This window comes from Oncorhynchus tshawytscha, unplaced genomic scaffold (assembly GCF_018296145.1).
Source record: "Oncorhynchus tshawytscha isolate Ot180627B unplaced genomic scaffold, Otsh_v2.0 Un_scaffold_7589_pilon_pilon, whole genome shotgun sequence".
Classification (NCBI taxonomy): domain Eukaryota; kingdom Metazoa; phylum Chordata; class Actinopteri; order Salmoniformes; family Salmonidae; genus Oncorhynchus; species Oncorhynchus tshawytscha.
Window position 1 is genome coordinate 1,088,363 of NW_024609826.1, and position 25,972 is coordinate 1,114,334.

Below are 25,972 nucleotides of genomic sequence, written 5' to 3' on the forward strand. Positions count from 1 at the left end.
ACCTTCTGCTAACTGATTATTGGGGAGGAGCAGACTTGTTAGCTTTAACTTTTAACCAGATAATGTCCAAAACCTTGTAGCATGTCCAAGAGATGGGGTATAGACTCCACAGGGTTATAGATGTATAGAAGAAGATTGTCTGCATATAAGGACACCTTGTGAGTTATGTTCCCCTTAATATTCCCTTAATCCTCTCCTCCTCCCGCAGGCCGATAGCAAGAGGCTCACTAGCCATATCAAATAGGAAAGGGGATAAACAACAACCCTGCCTGGCCCCCCTGTGGAGAGGAAGTAGCTGGAGGTAACAGTGTTGGTGCGAACAGAAGCCACTGGGAATCTTAATCCAGGAAAGGAATGACGGGCCAAACCCAAATCTCTCTGTACTGTAAATTGATATTCCCTCTCAACCCGGTTGAAAGCCTTCTCAGTCTCAGGCTGACGACCTCTGGCTGTTGAGTTGAGTGGACAGAATAGAGAACGTTAAATAGCTGGTGCATAATATAGAAAGATTGTCTACCTGAGATAAATCCGGTTTGGGCCGAGTCACTGTCTCTAAACGGCACAAGAGAACCTTAGTGAGAATTTTATAATCACAGCACAAGAGGCTTGGTATGAGCCACAGTCTAGGGGATTCTTGTCCTTTTTAAGCAAAACCAAAATAGTCGCCTGGGTAAGTGTCTGGGGCAGTTTCTGATTAGAAAGGATGTCATTGTACATTGAGCTGAGGATAGGGGATAGTTTTGAGGAGACTGGTTTATAAAATTCAATAGGGAAGCCATCAGGCCCAGGAGCTTTACCGCTCTGCATGGACTGGATTGCCAGAGTAGCTTCCTCATCACTTATTTAGGCATCCCATGTTAGTTTGTTCATCAGAATTGAGACAGGGGTGTCCAGAGTGTCTAGAAATGCATGTATACGAGATGTGTCAGGAAGAGCCTCTGACGAGTAAAGAGCAGTGTAGAGTTGCTTAAATTGATTAATGATTTCTTTGGGATTGGTAGAAGTTAAATCAGCTGCAACACAGATTTCAGGTTTGGTGCTGCTAGCAGTGGATTGTTGAAGCTGGTGAGATAACAAATTGCCAGCTTTCTCTCCTTGTTCATAAAATGTCTGCCTCGACTTAAACAGAAGCTGCTCCATTTGTCTAGTGGAAAGCTTGTCAAATTCCAATTTGGTGTAGCAGTCTCTCTTTGTAGAGTTCAGGAGTCGGAGAAGAGGCATATCTGTTGTCCACATCTAGAATGAGTTGAGATGGCTCCAATAAGCGTTTAGTGTGCTGTTGTCATACTCTGTGTATGAAATGATTTTCCCTTAGATAAGGTTTTATGGGCTCCCACACAGTAGAGTGAGACATGTCAGGGGTGACGTTGATCTGTAAAAAGACATCAATGTGAGTTGTATTTTTAAAAGACACTACAGGATAGTAGTAGTGGGTCAAGTCACCACATGCATTGTGACACAGTACTGTCCGGAAAGCAGATATTTAGCTGGACAGGGCTATGGTCTGAGATAACAATGCTGTGATTAGCTATTAGTTACAAAAGAATTCTATTGTCCAGAAGGAAAAAGTCAATCCTAGAGTATGAGTGGTAGACTGGAGAAAAAAGGAGTATTGTTTAGCAGTGAGATTGCTCCTTCTCTGTGGATCAGTCAAATTATAGGATTCTAGAAATTAGTAGATCACTGCGACTGATTTTGAAATGACATTGTTGGGCTTTGGTCTGGATCTGTCTAGACATGGATGTAATACACAATTCAAATCTCCGCCCAATATCAAATGATGAGAGTTGAGGTCGGGAAGTATTGCAATGAGGCCAGATAAAAATGTAGCGTCATCCCACTTAGGAGCATAGAGGTTAGCCAGAACAACCTGTGTGCTAAACAATTTCCCCATTACTATAACATATCTGCCATTAGTATCTGAAATGACTTTGGAGGAGACAAACAGGGTGCCTTTTCTGATAAGGATGGCTGCCCCTCTGGCCTCAGCACCAAAGTTGGAGTGAAATATTTGGTCGACTCATCCTCTCTTTAGTTTGTCTTTGTCGCTGGACCGGAGATGGATCTCTTGGAGAAAAACAGACATAAGATGAGCATACACTCGGCTACGCTTGACCACTAATGAAGGCCGACCTGTGTTTCATGACTGCCGCCTTGTAGTTTGTGGAAACACGGCTCCCCATTCTTCGGTGTGGACTGTAAGATTCTGTGCTCACAGTCATGGGTAGGGGCGTAAATGAGGCCTAGGATTTCCTGAAGCAGTTGAGGTATGAACAGGGTAGGCCACAATCCGCCTACGGTCTCGAGTCCCTCTCTCATGCCGAAAGTGTGACCGTTCCCCCGGCCCTGTCTGTTCTCGAGGTCCTCGACCTTGGAAGTAAGTTTGACGACACCTGATGATAGTCGGATGACTTGCTCTTCCAGTGTCACCACTTTGTCAGAGTAAGTATTTATGTCGCCCTCCAGGCTATTCAGACGGGTGTCCGTTTCTTTAATGGAGTCGATCTTTGTGTTGACCTCGGTGGCGAGTGTGGCTATTTGTGCGGATAGGTCAGTGGATAGTGACTCCCCCTTTGCCAGCACAGTCTGTTCAGACTTAGAAATATGCGCCATTACCTTGGCTTGGTCGGGGGTGGGGGGGGTCAGAGTCCGTGTCAGTGTCCGCTGAGCCCGATGCTTAGTAGAGGCCTGCTCTTTTGTGACTCGTGGCCGTTGTTGTTTCGACATTTCACAATGAAATGGACAAAAATTTCAAGAAAAAAATTGTGTTTGACTCCTAATAAAATGTTACTAAATTAACACGGTAGGGGAGGTGTTCGTGAAATATTAATAGTAAAATGTTCGCCCTTGTCACGACTTCAGCCGAAGTCGGTTCCTCTCCTTGTTCGGGCGGCGTTCGGCGGTCGACGTCACCGGTCTTCTAGCCATCGCTGATCCACCTTTCATTTTCCATTTGTCTTGTTTTCTCACACACCTGGTTTACATTCCCTCATTACGTGACATGTATATAACCCTCTGTTCCCCCCATGTCTGTGTGTGGAATTGTTTGTTGTAAAGTGTTTGCATTTCTAACTGGTTTGCGCCGGGTTATTTTAACCCGTATTTTGTTGTTTCTGGGTGCAGTTTGTTTTGCCTAAATAAACTGCTCCGGTTGTTACCTATGTCTGCTCTCCTGCGCCTGACCTCCCTGCAGCCAGTTACGCACCTCTTACAGCCCTGGACAGGAGCACCGAGAAAACGTGTCTTCACATGTTGCTGCTCACCAGCGCCCCCTCGCAAGTCACGGCTTTAATGTTAGCAGAAAACAACGGGGTGTTTTCCAGGGTCAACTCCAAGGTTCTTTGCACTCTGGGAGGGTGACACCGTGGAGGTGTTAACCGTGATGGAGAGGTATAGGAGCGGGCAGGCCTTCCCCGGGAGGACGAGCAGCACAGTCTTGTCAAGGTTAAGCTTGAGGTGTTGGGCTGACATCCAAGCTGAGATGTCTGCCAGGCATGTAGAGATGCGTGCCGCCACCTGGGTGTCAGAAGGGGGGGAAGGAGAAGAGTAGTTGAGTGTCATCTGCATAGCAATGATAGGAGAGGCCATGTGCCGATATGATGGAGCCGAGTGTAGACTGGCAGAGAGATGCTGCTAACAGATGATGCTACTTAATCGTGGATACTTCATCTCCTACTTAATCATGGATATGGAGATTATTCAATAAACAGACGTTGCTATACATTGGTACAGTAAATTAGAGGAAGATGGCAGTGTGTGAGCTTTTAATTTATTAGGTGAGTGAGAGGATTATCAGTACAGAATGAATCTTTGTTTTGGCTCCACTTATACTGACTGAATGCTTCTGCTGCATAGTGACTGAATGGTTACTCATTATATTACTGTGGAGCAGCACAACATGTAGCACCTGCTCAGTGGAGAATGTATTCAGAATGCTATGGAAATGAGTTAGCTGTTAGCTACGGGAGAGTCTACCTTGTGGTGTGGTGGCGTTTTGCAGGTGTGTCAAACAGTTTGTACCTCTGTTTGTGTCAGTAACTGTATTTTGTCTGCATGTTGCATCATGCTGGAGCGCGGGGCTGGGGCCCTGTGAATTATAGGTGTGAGTGTCAGAAAGCTTTCAGGTCCCTGGCTGTAATTGCTACCTAGCAGAACAGGAAAGAGGAAACCCCTCAGTCTGTCAACAAAAGCCCCGCTCCCCGCCCCCCACCTCCCCCTGTCAACCAATAGCAATACCTCTTCCACTCCGGGGCTTGACGTTCGTCCTTCAAAATAGGGGGCGACTTCCTCTCTTTCCTCCTTTACCCTTCTCATTACAGGAGGGTCACTTGCGAGTGACTTTATGAAGTCAGCATCATTATGCACCAATCAGGTCCTTTTCTGAGGAATGTGTTGACCCAGCACTAAATATAACCCTGGTAATTAGAGCTATCTCTAGCAGCTCTCCTCTCTCTGTCTCCGTCTCTGGCTGTGCTAGTGGCCCACTCCAGATCAGGCTCACGAAAACGCAGGCAGGGGAAAACTGGTATAATTGGCTTCTTTTAAGAGAGAGAGAGAGACCGAGAGACTGAGGGAGAGTGGACGAACGTGGCAGGGCCGGTTGTGTGTGTGTGTGTGTGAGAGAGAGAGACAGCCAGTGAGTGGATGAGATGAGTTTTCTAATTGGCCAATGTGGAGATAAGGGACCCCTGGGAGTGCTGTGTAGCGCCGTGCGGAGCCATGCACGAGGAAGTAGAGTAGCAGCACAACAGCCAGTCTGCTTGTTGTGTTTTAGTACACTGAGTGTCTTTCCATGACACAGACTGACCAGGTGAATCCAGGTGAAAGCTATGATCCCTTATTGATGCCACTTGTTAAATCCATTTTAATCAGTGTAGATGAAGGGGAGGAGATGGGTTAAAGAAGGATTGATACATGGATTGTGTATGTGTGCCATTCAGAGGGTGAATGGACAAGACAAAATATTTAAGTGCCTTTGAATGGAGTATGGTAGTAGTTGCCAGGCGCACCGGTTTGAGTTTGTAAAGAACTGCAAAGCTGCTGGGTTTTTCATGCTCAACAGTTTCCCATGTGTATCAAGAATGGTCCACCACCCAAAGGACATCCAGCCAACTTGACAAGTGTGGGAAGCATTGGAGTCAACATGGGTCAGCATCCCTGTGGAACGCTTTTAACACCTTGTAGAGTCCATGACCTGATGAATTGAGGCTGTTCTGAGGGCAAAAGAGGGTGCAACTTAATATTAGGAAGGTGTTCCTAATGTTTTATACCCTGTGTATATTGTATACAGTGCACAAAGTAAGTATCTGTTTCTCTGAGGGGTTTATTCAGATCTACAGTCAAGTATCTGTTTCTCTGAGGGGTTTATTCAGACCTACAGTCAAGTATCTGTTTATCTGAAGGGTTTATTCAGACCTACAGTCAAGTATCTGTTTCTCTGAGGGGTTTATTCAGACCTACAGTCAAGTATCTGTTTCTCTGAGGGGTTTATTCAGACCTACAGTCAAGTATCTGTTTCTCTGAGGGGTTTATTCAGACCTACAGTCAAGTATCTGTTTCTCTGAGGGGTATATTCAGACCTACAGTCATTTAATTGTCGAGTGCCATTCATCCTATTACGTTTCACTATGGCAACTGAAGCTTTCTGTTGAGATCTGGATAGCTTCCCTGAACTGTAAAGGACAATGTCCCGTCTGTCTGCTTTTCTGCCTGGTGTTTAGGCCATTCACCACAGTAATTATATTGTCTGTGGCATAATGCAAGGCATTGTGGAGATATTCATGAGTTATCTTCAGAAATGCAGAGTGAGAGAGGGAGAGTGAGAGAGAGAGAGAGAAAGAAAAACAGAAACACTGACAAATGTCTCCTTCCAAAAAGCCTGGAGTGGTAAACACAGATAAACAGTCTTGCTGCCTCAGGTCACCACACAGTCAAAACACAACACTTCCAGAAGAACCTTGTCGTTCATGAAGGGGCTTGAATATTACCACATACACACACAGACACGTGTTATCTACCCACACACAGACCTTTTCCAGCGAGCCCTTCATTCTCTAGTGCGGCCGTTGTGTGTTTCTCAGCAGGCAGGCAGATAGCCATATGGACAGACAGACAGACAGACGGACAGGCAAACAGACAGGAAGACAGACAAACAAACCGATGGACAGGCAGGCAGGGTTGTTGTCAGGTACTCTCATTAGCATGGTTATAACCACTCCCATTTCCAGGTAAAAGACACACTTACCTCTTGAAACGAGCAATCCCGTATCCGGGATCGTAATTACAGCCTCAAGCTCATTACCATAACGCAACGTTAACTATTCATGAAAATCGCAAATTAAATGAAATAAATATATTGGCTCTCAAGCTTAGCCTTTTGTTAACAACACTGTCATCTCAGATTTTCAATATATGCTTTTCAACCATAGCAAAACAAGCATTTGTGTAAGAGTATTGATAGCTAGCATAGCATTAAGCCTAGCATTCAGCAGGCAACATTTTCACAAAAACAAGAAAAGCATTAAAATAAAATCATTTACCTTTGAAGAACTTCAGATGTTTTCAATGAGGAGACTCTCAGTTAGATAGCAAATGTTCAGTTTTTCCAAAAATATTATTTGTGTAAGGAGAAATCGCTCCGTTTTGTTCATCACGTTTGGCTAAGAAAAAAAACGAAAATTCAGTCATCAAAACGCCAAACTTTTTTCCAAATGAACTCCATAATATCGACAGAAACATGGCAAACGTTGTTTAGAATCAATCCTCAAGGTGTTTTTCACATATCTATTCGATGATATATCATTCGTGGAAGTTTGGTTTCTCCAAACTTCCACGAATGAGGACGCATGGCTCTCTCCCGAGTCTGGGAGTTGCAGCGATGGGACAAGACTGTAACTACCAATTTGATATTGCATAATTGGGGAGAAAAAGGGGTAAAAAACAAACATACAAAACCAAAAACCAGTCTTATTAAAGAAGAGTCTTCCTATAGGGAGAGGAGCGCTGTTGAAGACTGTTTTGTATTATTATTCATCATCAGGATATTATTCATCAGAATGATTCTCCACAGTACATTGAATATGGACGCCACTCTCACTGGCCCTCTGTCCGTCTGTATGCCTTTCTCTGTCTCCTCTCGCTCACTCTCCCCTTCTCTCTCTATTTCACTCTCGCCCTTCTCTCTCTCTATTTCACTCTCTCTCCCTCTCTCTCTCTACTCCTTTCATCATTTCCTCTGAAGCAGCACTAATGCAGCCATCCTGCCGTAGCCAGTTTGTTGAGCAATCAGACAATATCTGCCCAACATTGAGTTCATTTTTCTGAATATATTTAAGCCTAGTTCTTTTCTGAGGATTTTTGTACCGTCCTTCACATTTTTTTAATGTAAAACTGGGAGTTTTTTTGACTTGCATGGTTTATTTTTGTCAGGTGATTTTTGTCAAGGTGAAATCTGCTGCTCATTGTATTCCAGATGACAGATAATGATGTATCATATTATCACTGTCATTCTCCCTTGGTAGATGTACCTATCTATTCAAAGCTGGATGGTTCCTCTGAAGACTCATGTGTTTATTGTGGAGAGAGCGTTGCTCTCAGATGACAGCACAGGGTTCAACTACCTGCCGTGATCCGGGGTGACCGGTCAGACAGAGAAGAGCGCTCTTGAGAAACTGTCTGAAAAGGTTATTCTGTCTTTAAAGACGAAGCAGATTATTCATACACTCTTAATATTTCAATAAGGCATGGCAAACAAAGCACTAGACAGGAGAAGGCAAAGGTTTTGTGTCGGTGGAAAGAGATGATATCTTTCTGTAGTAATTGGGATGGAGGAGAAGTATGATTTGTAACTCAGTGATATAACTGTATCATACAGACTGTCTAGAGGGGCATCCTCCATGTGCAAAAAGCACCCAGTTCGCATTTACGTTTTTCTGTCATTATTAGTCTATTTTCTATCATCATTTTGCTACCAATGGCAGCATCTTGCAGTTTATATATGATCTAATGTCCTGTATAGATCATACTGGGGGAAGTAGCCCATCAGTCAGAGAGAGCTACTCTCTGTGATGTATCATAAAGGGCCTTCTCTCAAGGCCTGAAACTGGTTCATGTACTTCATCAATGGAAGAGAAGTGCAACTTCATTTTAAGTAGAGTGAGTTGTATTGAGGCCTTGTAAAACACCAGCTTGTACTTTAAAACTCTGTGTGGTGGAGCCATTGGTTCTTTGTTTATGTCCTCTGGCACCAGCTAAAGCCTCTTTTCTGTGTTCCAAATGGCACCCTATCCCCATAGGGCTCTGGTCAAAAGTAGTGCACTATATAGGGAATATGATGCTATTTGGGACACTGCCTTTGTTTGATCCTCTTCATCTTGTGTGTGTTGTGTTTTATTCAGATCTGGTCATCCTTCTTGCTGTGTGTGTTGTGTTTTATTCAGGTCTGGTCATCCTTCATGCTGCGTGTGTTGTGTTATATTCAGGTCTGGTCATCCTTCATGCTGTGTGTGTTGTGTTTTACTCAGGTCTGGTGGAGGTGGTCTGCAGTGTCTTCAGCGAGGCAGCCGTCCTGTACGTGGAGAGAGAGGAGAGGCCTGGGAGAAAGAGTAGCCATGATCTCCTGTTGTCTCTACTTGACACTCTGCACAATGTACTGACCAGCACATCCAGAGTGGTGCGCATTGCACTCCAGGTATGCTAAATGTACAGTATCTAGGGCTGCACAATTACTCCACTTCACATCGGAATCATGTGCAATATCCATATCGCAAGAGATCCATATTGCATGCAATACCTTGAAGCACCACTCAGCCGCGTGTAAGTCTGTTTTCATCGTTTACTCTGTTTGTCATCTCTCTCCCTTTCTCTTGGGGCTGCTTCCCACACATACCAAGCCCCGCCCCCTGTCACTCAAGCAGCACAGCTCCTCCTCCTTCCTGTTAGAGTCGTTCTATGTTTGCATGCTGCTCCGTTACCCCGTTCCGCTAGTGGAACCCCTCGCCAACAGCCAATGAAATTGCAGGGTGCCAAATACAAATCAACAGAAATCTCATAAATCTAATTTCTCAAACATACAAGTATTAGGCTTCATTTTAAAGATACAATTCTTGTTAATCCAGCCACAGTGTCTGATTTCAAAAATGCTTTACAGCTAAAGCTCCACAAACGATTATGTTCAGTCACCACCAAGCCACAGAAAAACCCAGCCATTTTTCCAGCCAAAGAGAGTCACAAAAAGCATAAATAGAGATAAAATGAATCACTAACCTTTGATGATCTTCATCAGATGTCACTCATAGGGCTTCATGTTACACAATACATGTATGTTCTGTTCGATAAAGTGGATATTTATATCAAAAAATCTAATTTCACATTGGCGCATTACGTTCAGTAGTTCTAAAACATGCGGTGATTGTGCAGAGAGCCACATGAATTCACAGAAATACTCATTATAAATGTTGATGAAAATTCTAGTGTTATGGATGGAACTTTAGATACACTTCTCCTTAATGCAACCGCTGTGTCAGATTTCAAAAAAACTTTACGGAAAAAGCATAATCTGAGAACGGCACTCAGAGCCTAAACCAGCCAGAGCAATAACCGCCATGTTGGGTAGTCAACATTATTCATAAATAGCATTATAAATATTCACTTACCTTTGATGATCTTCATCAGAATGCACTCCCAGGAATCACAGTTCCACAATAAATTCTTGTTTTGTTCGATAATGTCCATCATTTATGTCCAATAGCGTCTTTTGTTAGGGCGTTTGGTAAACAAATCCAAAAGCGCGATCTGGTCCAGTCGGACAAAACATTCAAAAGGTTATGTTACAGGTCGAAGAAACTTGTCAAACTAAGTATAGAAACAATTTTTAGGATGTTTTTATCATAAAATTTCAATAATGTTCCAACCGGAGAATTCCATTGTCTGTAGAAAAGCCATGGAACGAGAGCTAACTCTCGTGACCATGCGTCATAAGGCTGTGACACTCTGCCAGACCACTGACTCAAAGAGCTCTCATCCGGTCCCACTTCACAGTAGAAGCCTCATTCAAGTTTCTAAAGATGGTAGACATCTAGTGGAAGCCTTAGGAAGTGCGTCTTGACCCATATCCCACTGTGTATTCGATAAGGCTGAGTTCAAAAACTACAAACCTCAGATTTCCCGCTTCCTGTTTGGAATTTTTCTCAGGTTACTGCCTGTCATATGAGTTCTGTTATACTCACAGACATCATTCAAACAGTTTTAGAAACTTCAGAGTATTTTCTTTCCAATGGTAATAATAATATGCATATATTCGCATCTGGGACTGAGTAGGAGGCAGTTCACTCTGGGCACGCTATTCATCCAAAAGTGAAAATGCTGCCCCCTATCCCAAAGAAGTTAATATAAATCATTCTATTTCTATGATTCCAACAGTTCACTCAGGGGTTTTGGTGTATATCGCATGTCAAATTGCAATCGCAATATTTCGTAAGACAATCGCAATATTTGGTAAGAAAATCACAATTTTATTTGTGGCCCATATCGAGCAACTCTACCTGTATCCATAATCTCTTTTAGAACAGGCCGGTGAAGGGGAGGTTAAGTGTGTGTGTGTGTGTGTGTGTGTGTGTGTGTGTGTGTGTGTGTGTGTGTGTGTGTGTGTGTGTGTGTGTGTGTGTGTGTGTGTGTGTGTGTGTGTGTGTGTGTGTGTGTGTGTGTGTGTGTGTGTTTGTATTTATTAGGGATCCCCATTAGCCAACACTTCTTACAAAAACAAGTAGTGATGAAATCAATCTCTCCTCCACTTTGAGCCATGAGAGATTGACATGCATATCATTGTTAGCTCCCTATGTATTTTTAAGGGCCAGCCGTGCTGCCCTGTTCTGAGCCAATTGTAATTTTCCTAAGTCCCTCTTTGTGGCACCTGACCACACAACTGAACAGTAGTCCAGGTGCGACAAATCTAGGGCCTGTAGGACCTGCCTTGTTGAGAGTGCTGATAAGAAGGCAGAGCAGCACTTTATTATGGACAGACTTCTCTTAGCTACTGTTGTATCAATATGTTTTGACCATGAGAGTCAACTTGCTCAATTTCCACATTATTAATTACAAGATTTAGTTGAGGTTTAGTGAATGATTTGTCCCAAAAACAATGCTTTTAGTTTTTGAAATATTTAGGATTAACTTATTACTTTCCACCCATTCTGAAACTAACTGCAGCTCTTTGTTAAGTGTTTCAATCATTTCAGTTGCTCTAGTAGCTGACGTGTATAATGTTGCCAGTGGCATGTCATTAGTAAAGAATGAAAAAGTAAGGGGCCTAGACAGCTGCCCTGGGGAATTCCTGATTCTACGTATCTGTGCGTGTGTGCATGCGTGCATGCGTTGGCGGAGGGCTTGAGTGTGTGTAGGGCACTCAATGTCCACCTATCACATCTAGGTGACTCAGTGAGGAAGTAGTTATATTTTGCAGGTCAGCCACCAGGGGGAGACTCGTCAAGGCCTGGTGACAGACAGAGTATACATCACGAGGCGATGGCTCCATCTGCTGGACGTGCCAGGTCTTGACGGGCTCTCCAGCCAGGACTAATTGGGGCAGATTGGGAATTGGTGAGTAATCAAGGGCTGATTGCTCACCAGCTGTACAAGTCGCATAAAGCTGCCAGAAGGGCAGCACACAAGGGAGAGACTGGGGAAGGAAAGGACTCCCGTATAGTTGGGGATGGTACCAGAGGTAACAGGAGGAAGTTCAGTTTTTGATCCCCACAGGATACAGCAAGACCCGGAGCCCAGAAGACAGTATCCTGGAGATGGTCTCTTGAAGACAACCCCACTGCTGTGTACCCCAAACCGACAGTCGGCAGGGCCAAGAGACCGCAAACCCTTGGAGAGACGGTTGGTGTAGGGCCGACCCGCCACTGACGACCCCAGGTAGACAGAGACCAAAGAAGGTGTTTTGAGTGTGGACCCCGGGGCCACACTGCCTGGAATTGCCCGGCTCGAGAGGAGTCGTTGCCATCAGCAAGCCCCGGAGGCGAGGTGTGTCACGCAGTGAACTGCGTCACCTCCTGTTGGTCACACCACGAATCAACTGCACCGTGGTCCCGGTGAAGGTTGACAAACATGACACGGAAGCTCTATTAGACTCCGGAAATATGGTTACCCTCGTAACCACGAGCCTGCTGTACCAGGATACTGAATGTGGCAGGGAGATGTCCATTTCCTGTGTTCACGGGGACACAAAGCAGTATCCAACCGTTTGAGCCAACATCGTGACGCCACAAGGGAACTGCCAGATGATGGTGGGTGCAATAACAGAGTTGCCGGTACCTCTCCTACTGGGACAAGATTGTCAGCTGTTTGCGGCCCTGTGGGGGCACGAGCTGAGGAAGAAGGTTAGAGCCGGCTGAAAACGAGAGCGAGGACGACCCATCGCCTGTGCGGCCCGGGAGCAAACGGTTGATCAACCTATATCTACGGGTCCGGAGTCGGAGTGGGTGCCGGAACCCAACCCACAGGAGGAAGAGCCCAGCCTCCCCCTCCTCGATTTCAAGGGGCCAGTCGAGACACCCCCTGGGGGCCAACTGAGGGGACAATTCGGGACGGCCCAGTGGGAGGATCCTAACTTGAAAGCCGCCGCAGCCCAAGTGATAGCGGTGGATGGACAGCTACTTCCGGGGGTGAGTGACTGGCGATACCCCCATTTCCAAATCAAGAATAACCTTTTGTATCAGGTGTCGCGCCAACAGGGGGAACTTTGAGAGGTTTTGTTGCTACCCCGATGGTACGTGGGAACTGTTCTTCAGCTGGCCCACACCCACCTGTTGGGGGCGCACCTGGGAATGGAGAAGACCCGGGAACGGATCGCCGCACGGTTCCACTGGCCCGGGATGAGGAGGGCCGTGGAAGATTACTGCCGCAGCTGCCCAGAGTGTCAAATGACTGCCCCAAAGGCACACTTCCGAAACTCACTGGTACCCCTACCGATCATCGGGGTGCCTTTTGAACGCATCGCCATGGACATAGTGGGACCCCTGGTAAAAACAGCACGAGGACACCAGTACATCCTGGTAATAGTGGACTATGACACCTGTTATCCTGAGGCTATTCCCCTACAGGCGGTATCCAAGGGAATCGCCCGGTAGCTGTTCCACCTCTTTAGCTGGGTGGGCATCCCGAACGGGATCCTGACAGACCAAGGTACTGAGTTTATATCCCGCCTAATGAAAGATGTGTGTGCTCTCCTGCAGATCAAGCGGATTCGGACCGCCGTCTTCCACCCGCAGACGGATGGGCTCGTTGAGCGGTTCAATTAAAACGCTCAAAGAAATACTGCGGAAGGTCATCAAGCAGGACGGGAAGAACTGGGACCAGCTACTACCCCACCTAATGTTCTCAATCCGAGAAGTACCCCAGTACACTGGATTTTCCCCTTTCGAACTCCTCTACGGGAGGAGTCCGCGAGGCCTACTGGACCTCGCCAAGGAGGTGTGGGAACCCCAACTGACCCCCTTACGCAGCGTGGTAGAGCACGTGGAGACGATGAGGGAGAGGATGACAGCCATATGGCCAGTCGTGAGGGAACATATGGAGAAGGCCCAATGCGCCCAAACCCAGGTCTACAATCAGAGAGTCCAGCCCCAAGAATTCCAGGTGGGAGACAGGGTATTGGTCTTAACCCCCACGGTCGAAAGTAAGTTCCTGGCAACATGGCACGGGCCATACGAGGTGATCGAGAAGCTGGGACCTGTCAATTGCCACGTACGGCAGCCGGGGATGTGGAAGCCCCAACAGATTTACCACGTGAACCTGTTGAAGAAGTGGCACGGGAGGACAGCCTTGCCGTGTTATGGTCGAGACCCAGGACGCCAACGGTACCAGTGGTGGACGCGAGCAATGAGGACCTCAACCCGGCCCAGAAGCAAGAGCTCAGGGAGCTTGTCGATCGGAACATGACTGTGTTCTCCGAGAAGCCAGGCTGCACGACCCTCATTGAACACCACATCTGTACCCGGACCAGGGAAACGGTATGAAAGAGGCCATATCGGATTCTGGAGGCCCTAAGAAAGGCCGTTTTAAAAGGAAGCGGAGGCTATGATGAGGATGGGGGTCGTTGAAGAGTCTCACAGTGCATGTTGCAGCCCCATCGTGTTGGTGCCCAAACCGGACGGTAGCCTGCGCTTCTGTAATGATTTCCCGGGGTGTGAACGACATAAGCTTGTTCGACACCTACCCCATGCCGAGGGTGGACGAGCTCATAGACCGACCGTGCTTCTACACCTGCATTGCTTGCTGTTTGGGGTTTTAGGCTGGGTTTCTGTACAGCACTTTGAGATATCAGCTGATGTACGAAGGGCTATATAAATACATTTGATTTGATTTGAGAAAGGCCCGGTACATCAGCACCCTATAGCTTCCCTCATCACCGATCTAACCAGGCCCCGCCTCCTGAAAACAGTGAAATGGACAGACGAGACAGAAGTGGCGTTCAGCCGCCTGAAATAAGCGCTGGTCTCCCATCCGAAATCGTAACGATTTCCAGGTGCCGATGGGGAGGAGCACCCCATCATGTACATCAGCCGAAAGCTGATACCTAGAGAAAAGAAGTACTCTATTGTTGAGAAAGAGTGTCTAGAGGCGAGGCGATAGCTCCATCTGGTCTCGACGGGCTCTCCGGCCAGGACTAATTGGGGCTGATAATAAGTAATCAAGGGCTGATTGCTCACCACCTGTACAAGTCGCATAAAGTTGCCAGAAGGGCAGCACACAAGGGAGAGACTGGGGGAGGAAAGGACTCCCGTATAGTTGGGGACGGTACCAGAGGTAACAGGAGGGAGTTCAGTTTTTGATCCCCACAGGATACAGCAAGACCCGGAGCCCAGAAGACGGTATCCTGGAGAGGGTCTCTTGGGGGAGACCTATTCTTTTCTATTGGACTTTTATTTTAATAAACACCTTTGAAACTGAGCTAATCCTACTCTGTCCGTGTCTGATCTGTGTAAACGTTTTGAACCAACCCACTGGCCTGCCACAATTTACAGTACCAGTCAAAAGTTTGGACACACCTACTCATTCAAGGGTTTTTCTTTATTTTTACTATTTTCTACATTGTAGAATAATTGTGACGACATCAAAACTATGAAATAACACATGGAATAATGTAGTAACCAAAAAAGTCTTCAACAAATCTAAATATATTTTAGATTCTTCAAAGTAGCCACCCTTTGCCTTGATGACAGATTTGCACACTCTTGGCATTCTCTCAACCAGATTCACCTGGAATGCTTTTCCAACCGTCTTGAAGGAGTTCCCATATATGCTGAACACTTGTTGGCTGTTTTTCTTCACTCTGCGGTCCAACTCATCCCAAACCATCTCAATTGGGTTGAGGTTGGGTGATTGTGGAGGCCGGGTCATCTGATGCAGCACTTCAAATCAAATCCAATTGTATTTGTCACATGCGCCGAATACAACAAGTGTAGACTTTACCGTGAAATGCTTACTTACAAGCCCTTAACCAACAGTGTAGTTCAAGAAGAAAATTTTTACGATGTAGACTAAAATAAAAAGTAATAATACAGGGGGCACCGGTACCGAGTCAGTGTGCGGGGGTACAAGCTAGTTGAGGTAATCTGTACATGTAGGTGGGGGGGAAGTGACTATGCATAGGTAACAAGCAAACGGTGAGTGTGCAAAAGGGGGGGTCAATGTAAATTGTCTGGTGGCGATTTTAGGAGTTGTTCAGCAGTCTTATGGCTTGGAGGTAGAAGCTGTTGAGGAGTCTTTTGGTCCTAGCAAAGCACCCCCACACCATCACACCTCATCACCGTGCTTCACAGTGTCTCTGAATGTCCTTGAGTGGCCCAGCCAGAGCCCGGACTTAAACCTGATCAAACATCTCTGGAAAGACCAAAAACATAACTGTGCAGAGACGCTCTCCTTCCTAACCTGACAGAGCTTGAGAGGATCTGCAGAGAAGAATGGGATAAACTCCCCAAATACAGTTGTGTCAAGCTTGTAGCGTCATACCCAAGAAGACTTGAGGTGCTTCAACAGATACTGAGTAAAAGGTCTGAATACTTATGTAAATGTGATATTTCAGTTTTTTTAATTTTTTTATACATTTGATAAAAACCTGTTTTTGCTTCGTCATTATGGGGCATTGTGTGTAGATTGAGGAGGGGAAAACAACTATTTAATGCTGTAACGCAGCAAAATGTTGAAAAAGTCAAAAGGTCTGAATGCTTTCTGAATGCACTGTATTTTATATATTTGCCTCTTCTCAACTTCCAAGAGAATGAGCAGTAAAGAAGCAAATATATCCCATTGAAGTTCATCTTTTAGACACTAAGGATTCACAAGGTCCCCCACCCGAGGGACACTCCATTGTCTCCCACTGGCCCTCATTAGCTTTAGTTGTCCTCTACAGAGCCTTCCTCCACTTCCTGGTATACATATTTATGCAGCCCGGACATTGGGAGAACAGAGGAGACGAGAGGAGAGGGGAATGACATAATGGAAATCAATTCTCTCACTGGACTGAAAAAATGCTAAGCTCATTAAAAGGGCTTCTGCACAAACCAAATTCATTTAGGTAATAATGATAAGGAAGGAAGAATATGTGGCCAGTGTCGTCTTCAAGTTGTCTCGCTCTCTCTCTCTCTCTCTGATTCACTCAGAATTAATATTTTAAATGGATGAGGAAGTTAATCGAGAAAGTTCTACATGCTTCACAATTAAGCAAAAGAAGAAGAGCTGAAAAAATAGCATGGAATAATAATCACATTAACTGCAGACAGCCAATCTTCCTTCCCAAAGTTTTGTGCTGACCGAAAAACCTGCTTAATATAAGCCAGCAGTCCCTCAGAAGGAAAAAGAGAGAGAGAGAGGAGGGAGAGGAGAAGAGGGAGTGAGAGGAGAGGAGGGAGAGAGAGAGAGAAAAGGAGGGAGGGGTTGAGAAACCAGAAGAGAACCAGATGGAGAGTGTCTTTCAGTCTAACCCAACCAACCAGCAGTCTTATTTTTATTTGTTCTACATCTATTTCCATCCACCAAAGGGAACAGCCAGTTTGTCAGAGAAATGAAATCTACCTCCCAGGAGGTGACTGCTGTTAAGGCCAGTCATTTGTTTTGAAGGAGATTTGAATATGTTAAGGGTGAGACTAGTGGTGCTACAGCTGTCTAACAGGACTAGTAATACTGTTCTACTGTACTAACCTAAACAACACTGTTACAGCTGTTCAACAGGACTAGTAATACTGTTCTAATGTACTAACCTAAACAACACTGTTACAGCTGTCTAACAGGACTAGTAATACTGTTCTACTGTACTAACCTAAACAACACTGCTACAGCTGTCCAACAGGACCAGTAATACTGTTCTACTGTACTAACCTAAACAACACTGTTACAGCTGTCCAACAGGACTAGTAATACTGTTCTACTGTACTAACCTAAACAACACTGTTACAGCTGTCCAACAGGACTAGTAATACTGTTCTACTGTACTAACCTAAACAACACTGCTACAGCTGTCCAACAGGACCAGTAATACTGTTCTACTGTACTAACCTAAACAACACTGTTACAGCTGTCCAACAGGACTAGTAATACTAACCTAAACAACACTGCTACAGCTGTCTAACAGGTAGTAATACTGTACCTCTACTGTACTAAACAAACTAGCTAAACAACACTGTTACAGCTACTGTACTAACCTAAACAACACTGTTACCAACAGGACTAGTAATACTGTTCTACTGTACTAACCTAAACAACACTGTTACAGCTGTCCAACAGGACTAGTAATACTGTTCTACTGTACTAACCTAAACAACACTGTTACAGCTGTCCAACAGGACTAGTAATACTGTTCTACTGTACTAACCTAAACAACACTGTTACAGCTGTCCAACAGGACTAGTAATACTGTTCTACTGTACTAACCTAAACAACACTGTAACCTACAGCTGTCCAACAGGACTAGTAATACTGTTCTACTGTACTAACCTAAACAACACTGTTACAGCTGTCCAACAGGACTAGTAATACTGTTCTACTGTACTAACCTAAACAACACTGTTACAGCTGTCCAACAGGACTAGTAATACTGTTCTACTGTACTAACCTAAACAACACTGTTACAGCTGTCCAACAGGACTAGTAATACTGTTCTACTGTACTAACCTAAACAACACTGTAGTAATACTGTTCTACTGTACTAACCTAAACAACACTGTGTACAGCTGTCCAACAGGACTAGTAATACTGTCTACAACAGGACACTGTTACAGTAATACTGTTACTGTTCTACTGTACTAACCTAAACAACACTGTACTAACCTAAACAACACTGTTACAGCTGTCCAACAGGACTAGTAATACTGTTCTACTGTACTAACCTAAACAACACTGTTACAGCTGTCCAACAGGACTAGTAATACTGTTCTACTGTACTAACCTAAACAACACTGTTACAGCTGTCCAACAGGACTAGTAATACTGTTCTACTGTACTAACCTAAACAACACTGTTACAGCTGTCCAACAGGACTAGTAATACTGTTCTACTGTACTAACCTAAACAACACTGTTACAGCTGTCCAACAGGACTAGTAATACTGTTCTACTGTACTAACCTAAACAACACTGTTACAGCTGTCCAACAGGACTAGTAATACTGTTCTACTGTACTAACCTAAACAACACTGTTACAGCTGTCCAACAGGACCAGTAATACTGTTCTCAAACAACACTGTTCCACTGTCTGAGCAACAGTCAGGACCATATAGTAATAACTGCCTAACCCATTACTAACCTACAAACAGGACCAGTAAGGACTACTGTTCTACTGTACTAACCTAAACAACACTGTACTAACCTAAACAACACTAAGGAGACTGTTACAGCTGTCCAACAGGACTAGTAATACTGTTCTACTGTACTAACCTAAACAACACTGTTACAGCTGTTCAACAGGACTAGTAATACTGTTCTACTGTACTAACCTAAACAACACTGTTACAGCTGTCAACAGGACTAGTAATACTGTTCTACTGTACTAACCTAAACAACACTGTTACAGCTGTCAACAGGACTAGTAATACTGTTCTACTGTACTAACCTAAACAACACTGTTACAGCTATTCAACAGGACTAGTAATACTGTTCTACTGTACTAACCTAAACAACACTGTTACAGCTGTCCAACAGGACTAGTAATACTGTTCTACTGTACTAACCTAAACAACACTGTTACAGCTGTCCAACAGGACTAGTAATACTGTTCTACTGTACTAACCTAAACAACACTGTTACAGCTGTCCAACAGGACTAGTAATACTGTTCTACTGTACTAACCTAAACAACACTACAGCTGTACACTGTACTAACCTAAACAACTGTTCTACTGTACTAACCTAAACAACACTGTTACAGCTGTCCAACAGGACTAATACTGTCCAACAGGACTAGTAATACTGTTCTACTGTACTAACCTAAACAACACTGTTACAGCTGTCCAACAGGACTAGTAATACTGTTCTACTGTACTAACCTAAACAACACTGTTACAGCTGTCCAACAGGACTAGTAATACTGTTCTACTGTACTAACCTAAACAACACTGTTACAGCTGTCCAACAGGACTAGTAATACTGTTCTACTGTACTAACCTAAACAACACTGTTACAGCTGTCCAACAGGACTAGTAATACTGTTCTACTGTACTAACCTAAACAACACTGTTACAGCTGTCCAACAGGACTAGTAATACTGTTCTACTGTACTAACCTAAACAACACTGTTACAGCTGTCCAACAGGACTAGTAATACTGTTCTACTGTACTAACCTAAACAACACTGTTACAGCTGTCCAACAGGACTAGTAATACTGTTCTACTGTACTAACCTAAACAACACTGTTACAGCTGTCCAACAGGACTAGTAATACTGTTCTACTGTACTAACCTAAACAACACTGTTACAGCTGTCCAACAACAGGACTAGTAATACTGTTCTACTGTACTAACCTAAACAACACTGTTACAGCTGTCCAACAGGACTAGTAATACTGTTCTACTGTACTAACCTAAACAACACTGTTACAGCTGTCCAACAGGACTAGTAATACTGTTCTACTGTACTAACCTAAACAACACTGTTACAGCTGTCCAACAGGACTAGTAATACTGTTCTACTGTACTAACCTAAACAACACTGTTACAGCTGTCCAACAGGACTAGTAATACTGTTCTACTGTACTAACCTAAACAACACTGTTACAGCTGTCCAACAGGACCAGTAATACTGTTCTACTGTACTAACCTAAACAACACTGCTACAGCTGTCTAACAGGACTAGTAATACTGTTCTACTGTACTAACCTAAACAACACTGTTACAGCTGTCCAACAGGATCAGTAATGCTGTTCTAATGTACTAACCTAAACAACACTGCTACAGCTGTCCAACAGGACTAGTACTGTTACAGCTGTCCAACAGGACTAGTATCTCTGTATACTGTTCTACTGTACTAACCTAAACAACACTGTTACAGCTGTCCAACAGGACTAGTAATACTGTTCTACTGTACTAACCTAAACAACACTGTTACAGCTGTCCAACAGGACTAGTAATACTGTTCTACTGTACTAACCTAAACAACACTGTTACAGCTGTTCAACAGGACTAGTAATACTGTTCTACTGTACTAACCTAAACAACACTGTTACAGCTGTCCAACAGGACTAGTAATACTGTTCTACTGTACTAACCTAAACAACACTGTTACAGCTGTCCAACAGGACTAGTAATACTGTTCTACTGTACTAACCTAAACAACACTGTTACAGCTGTCCAACAGGACTAGTAATACTGTTCTACTGTACTAACCTAAACAACACTGTTACAGCTGTCCAACAGGACCAGTAATACTGTTCTACTGTACTAACCTAAACAACACTGTTACAGCTGTCCAACAGGACTAGTAATACTGTTCTACTGTACTAACCTAAACAACACTGTTACAGCTGTCCAACAGGACTAGTAATACTGTTCTACTGTACTAACCTAAACAACACTGTTACAGCTGTCCAACAGGACTAGTAATACTGTTCTACTGTACTAACCTAAACAACACTGTTACAGCTGTCCAACAGGACTAGTAATACTGTTCTACTGTACTAACCTAAACAACACTGTTACAGCTGTCCAACAGGACTAGTAATACTGTTCTACTGTACTAACCTAAACAACACTGTTACAGCTTACAGCTGTACTAACCTAAACCAACAGGACTAGTAATACTGTTCTACTGTACTAACCTAAACAACACTGTTACAGCTGTCCAACAGGACTAGTAATACTGTTCTACTGTACTAACCTAAACAACACTGTTACAGCTGTCCAACAGGACTAGTAATACTGTTCTACTGTACTAACCTAAACAACACTGTTACAGCTGTCCAACAGGACTAGTAATACTGTTCTACTGTACTAACCTAAACAACACTGTTACAGCTGTCCAACAGGACCAGCTGTCCAACAGGAGTACCTAAACAACAACTACTGTTCTACTGTCTACTGTACTAACCTAAACAACACTGTTACAGCTGTCCAACAGGACTAGTAATACTGTTCTACTGTACTAACCTAAACAACACTGTTACAGCTGTCCAACAGGACTAGTAATACTGTTCTACTGTACTAACCTAAACAACACTGTTACAGCTGTCCAACAGGACTAGTAATACTGTTCTACTGTACTAACCTAAACAACACTGTTACAGCTGTCCAACAGGACTAGTAATACTGTTCTACTGTACTAACCTAAACAACACTGTTACAGCTGTCCAACAGGACTAGTAATACTGTTCTACTGTACTAACCTAAACAACACTGTTACAGCTGTCCAACAGGACTAGTAATACTGTTCTACTGTACTAACCTAAACAACACTGTTACAGCTGTCCAACAGGACTAGTAATACTGTTCTACTGTACTAACCTAAACAACACTGTTACAGCTGTCCAACAGGACTAGTAATACTGTTCTACTGTACTAACCTAAACAACACTGTTACAGCTGTCCAACAGGACTAGTAATACTGTTCTACTGTACTAACCTAAACAACACTGTTACAGCTGTCCAACAGGACTAGTAATACTGTTCTACTGTACTAACCTAAACAACACTGTTACAGCTGTCCAACAGGACTAGTAATACTGTTCTACTGTACTAACCTAAACAACACTGTTACAGCTGTCCAACAGGACTAGTAATACTGTTCTACTGTACTAACCTAAACAACACTGTTACAGCTGTCCAACAGGACTAGTAATACTGTTCTACTGTACTAACCTAAACAACACTGTTACAGCTGTCCAACAGGACTAGTAATACTGTTCTACTGTACTAACCTAAACAACACTGTTACAGCTGTCCAACAGGACTAGTAATACTGTTCTACTGTACTAACCTAAACAACACTGTTACAGCTGTCCAACAGGACTAGTAATACTGTTCTACTGTACTAACCTAAACAACACTGTTACAGCTATTCAACAGGACTAGTAATACTGTTCTACTGTACTAACCTAAACAACACTGTTACAGCTGTCCAACAGGACTAGTAATACTGTTCTACTGTACTAACCTAAACAACACTGTTACAGCTATTCAACAGGACTAGTAATACTGTTCTACTGTACTAACCTAAACAACACTGCTACAGCTGTTCAACAGGACTAGTAATACTGTTCTACTGTACTAACCTAAACAACACTGTTACAGCTGTCCAACAGGACTAGTAATACTGTTCTACTGTACTAACCTAAACAACACTGTTACAGCTATTCAACAGGACTAGTAATACTGTTCTACCCAGGACAAGACTTGCACTTGGTTCATCTCAGACCTCAGCCAATATTTAGCAGATGTGATGAAACCTAGCTCAACATAGTGCTGCCTGTGTGTGCCTGTCCGCCTGTGTGTCTGTCCGTCTGTCTGTCTGTCTGTTTGTCTGTCTCAACACCCTTCACTCATCTCTCTGTTTTACCTCTTTCCTACAGTATTGATTTCTCATTTTCTTTACTGCTGAGACGAAAACAATAACCTACTGTTGTCAATCAACAGTTCTGATCTGAAGGCAGTCAACTGATCTCTCTCTCTCTCTCTGTGTGCGTGCATGCTACAGGGAGCTGAGTCCCAGGGAGAGACCCAGGCTGCAGAGGACCTCCTGCTCATCAACAAACCTCTGACACAACTCACATCCCTGCTCATTCAGATGGTAAGACATGGTATCTGTCTGTCTGTCTGTCTGTCTGTCTGTCTGTCTGTCTGTCTGTCTGTCTGTCTGTCTGTCTGTCTGTCTGTCTGTCTGTCTGTCTGTCTGTCTGTCTGTACTGTCTGTCTGTAACCTGTCTGTCTGTACTGTCTGTCTGTACCTGTATGTCTGTCTGTCTGTCTGTCTGTCTGTCTGTCTGTCTGTCTGTCTGTCTGTCTGTCTGTCTGTCTGTCTGTCTGTCTGTACCTGTCTGTCTGTCTGTCTGTCTGTCTGTCGTCTGTCTGTCTGTCTGTCTGTCTGTCTGTCTGTCTGTCTGTCTGTCTGTCTGTACCTGTATGTCTGTCTGTCTGTCTGTCTGTCTGTCTGTCTGTCTGTCTGTCTGTCTGTCTGTCTGTCTGTCTGTCTGTCTGTCTGTCTGTCTGTCTGTCTGTCTGTCTGTCTGTCTGTCTGTCTGTCTGTCTGTCTGTCTGTCTGTCTGTCTGTACCTGTATGTCTGTCTGTACCTGTCTGTACCTGCCTGTCTGCCTGTTAGTACTGGATGTTTTATTATTACAATTTAAAAAACAGTGCAGTGTATTTATATAGGATATCCAAAAATACTTGATATAAGTTGTTTGAAAAGTTCTGGAGCCCTCAGATCAAGGGGTTTGGAAGAGAGTGCTAGCCACTGCCAGGTAAATGCTGGTTCATCTTTGCCAATATTATTCAACATGTCGCAAATATGTTAGGAAAAAGTAATGATCCATTCCCAGTGTATTTTTGATGTGATTTACCCATTTCCATTCTAATTGAGTATAGCTAGTCTTGTGATAAAACATCAAATAGTCAGCTTGAAATAATTCATTTGAAACAATATTAAATAATACTTTCATTGTCAGTCATGCCTTTTGACCAAGCCCCTGAAAACTTGACCTGTTGCTGATACAACATCATAAACTGAGTGGATTCTGAACGCATCATCAATAATGGACGACCCATTGTGGTTTAATGGTTTCTGCTGGTTCTGTGATATGAGAATCTATAGAAATAGATTTATGAATAATGATGACAGTGTCAGAGATAGATGGCTCCTGCGTTTTAAAATGAAGAGTTGAGGTTATTGGGTAGATATTGCGTTACATACTTCATTTTATTATTAGCCCCATCATTCCACTGTGAAATAGGCTTAAAATAAAAAGCCGGCCTTCGTATTTCTCAAAAGTATTTCTCATTCACGGCTGACTTTGGCCTTGAGGTTAGGAGAAGGTAACTCAACTTCATAAAGTACCAGGGGCTTGAATGATTGACGACTTCCAGTGGACAAGTTGTATCTGTTGCACATGGTAGCGCCACACTCCTACACAGTACACACACATAGCAAAGCAAAGAGTACACACACACCATATTGCCTCCCCCCTAGAGTACCTCTGGTCCACCATACTCTCAGTTGGTATTTCTGAGTGAGTGAACTGAGTGAACACACACACATAGGAACACACTGCAAGCCTCCCCTCTGGCCATGTAAATCACACAGATGGCATAGGAGAACAGACCCACTGGGAGGGCCTTTTAAACGCTTTATGCCAGCACGCCCCATGGTGCTGCATGGAGCCCACTCTGTGTTTACCCCTGGCCACAGACACGCAGACAGCCTGTACCCAGACCCAGGATTCATCCACCTCCACAGCCCCAGTCTCAGCCCCAGCCAAGCTGTCCCTCTGAGCCGTAGGGGAGTGACTCAATCTACCAGCCCCACCCACCTCCCTCCACCACAATCACTACCACCACCACCACCACTCAGTACACCAGCAGCCCAGACTGCTAGCCTTATGTCAACATATTTCTGCATAAAAACAGTGAGCTGAGAGCATGACAATGTGCCTGTCTGGAAGTCAGCGACCTGCAGTTGAACCACACTCAACCTCTGTCTGAACAGGCTTCTGTTTGACTGGGGCTTTGTTTGTGTGTTTGTGTGTGTGTAAATTAATACATTTGTTATGGGGAGGGGGAGTATGCTGTGTTATTATGGGGGAGGGGGAGTATGTTGTGTTATTATGGGGGGGGTGGGGCTGAACAGAGTGTGTCACAACAGGGTCTGAAACACAAACCTGCTCTCTCGGTGACCTCCACTTGTGGTCTGTCACAAACAGATTGCACACTAAAAACAGCCATGACTTGGAAGGAGACAACCAACCTCTAATCAGTGTTATACTGCTGATATAGGCCTTCCTCCTTTCACAGCGATAGCAAAGGATTTTATGGGAATTTATGCAAATACATACAATTTAGCATGAACTCCCAAACTCTGTGCCTGATAATATGCAATTTTACAGCGACTGTAAATTAACATTTGCTCCGCATGTTGAAGAATGTTTAGGAATAAATCTAGCCCTTCACCAGCACAGTGCATCAAGAAGATGTATGTGTTTTGAACACATGTTAAATGCAGACTTCAACAACACAGGCAGGTGTCCTAGTAAATACACCTCAGGATCCCTCTCAATGTTACTTACTGACAAAGAATTAGAGTATGCCTGGGAGAGTTTGTGTGTGTTTGCGTCTGTGTGTGCGTGTGCGTGTGTGAGTGAGCACTCGGCACTCTGAGGGCAGCAGCAGCACTCTGAGGGCAGCAGCAGAACTCTGAGGGCAGCAGCAGAACTCTGATGGCAGCAGCAGCACTCTGAGGGCAGCAGCAGAACTCTGAGGGCAGCAGCAGCACTCTGAGG

General features: G+C 44.2%; 1 protein-coding gene across 1 annotated transcript in view; it reads left to right on the top strand.

The window, feature by feature from the left end:
• ulk4 (unc-51 like kinase 4) overlaps nt 1-25,972 on the top strand; it is a 251,125-nt gene that overhangs the window by 130,967 nt on the left and 94,186 nt on the right. Inside the window, exons 33-34 of the mRNA XM_042319135.1 lie at nt 8,523-8,689; nt 23,178-23,270. Of these exons, the coding sequence (XP_042175069.1) occupies nt 8,523-8,689; nt 23,178-23,270 (260 nt within the window). The remainder of the gene's footprint in view (nt 1-8,522; nt 8,690-23,177; nt 23,271-25,972) is intronic.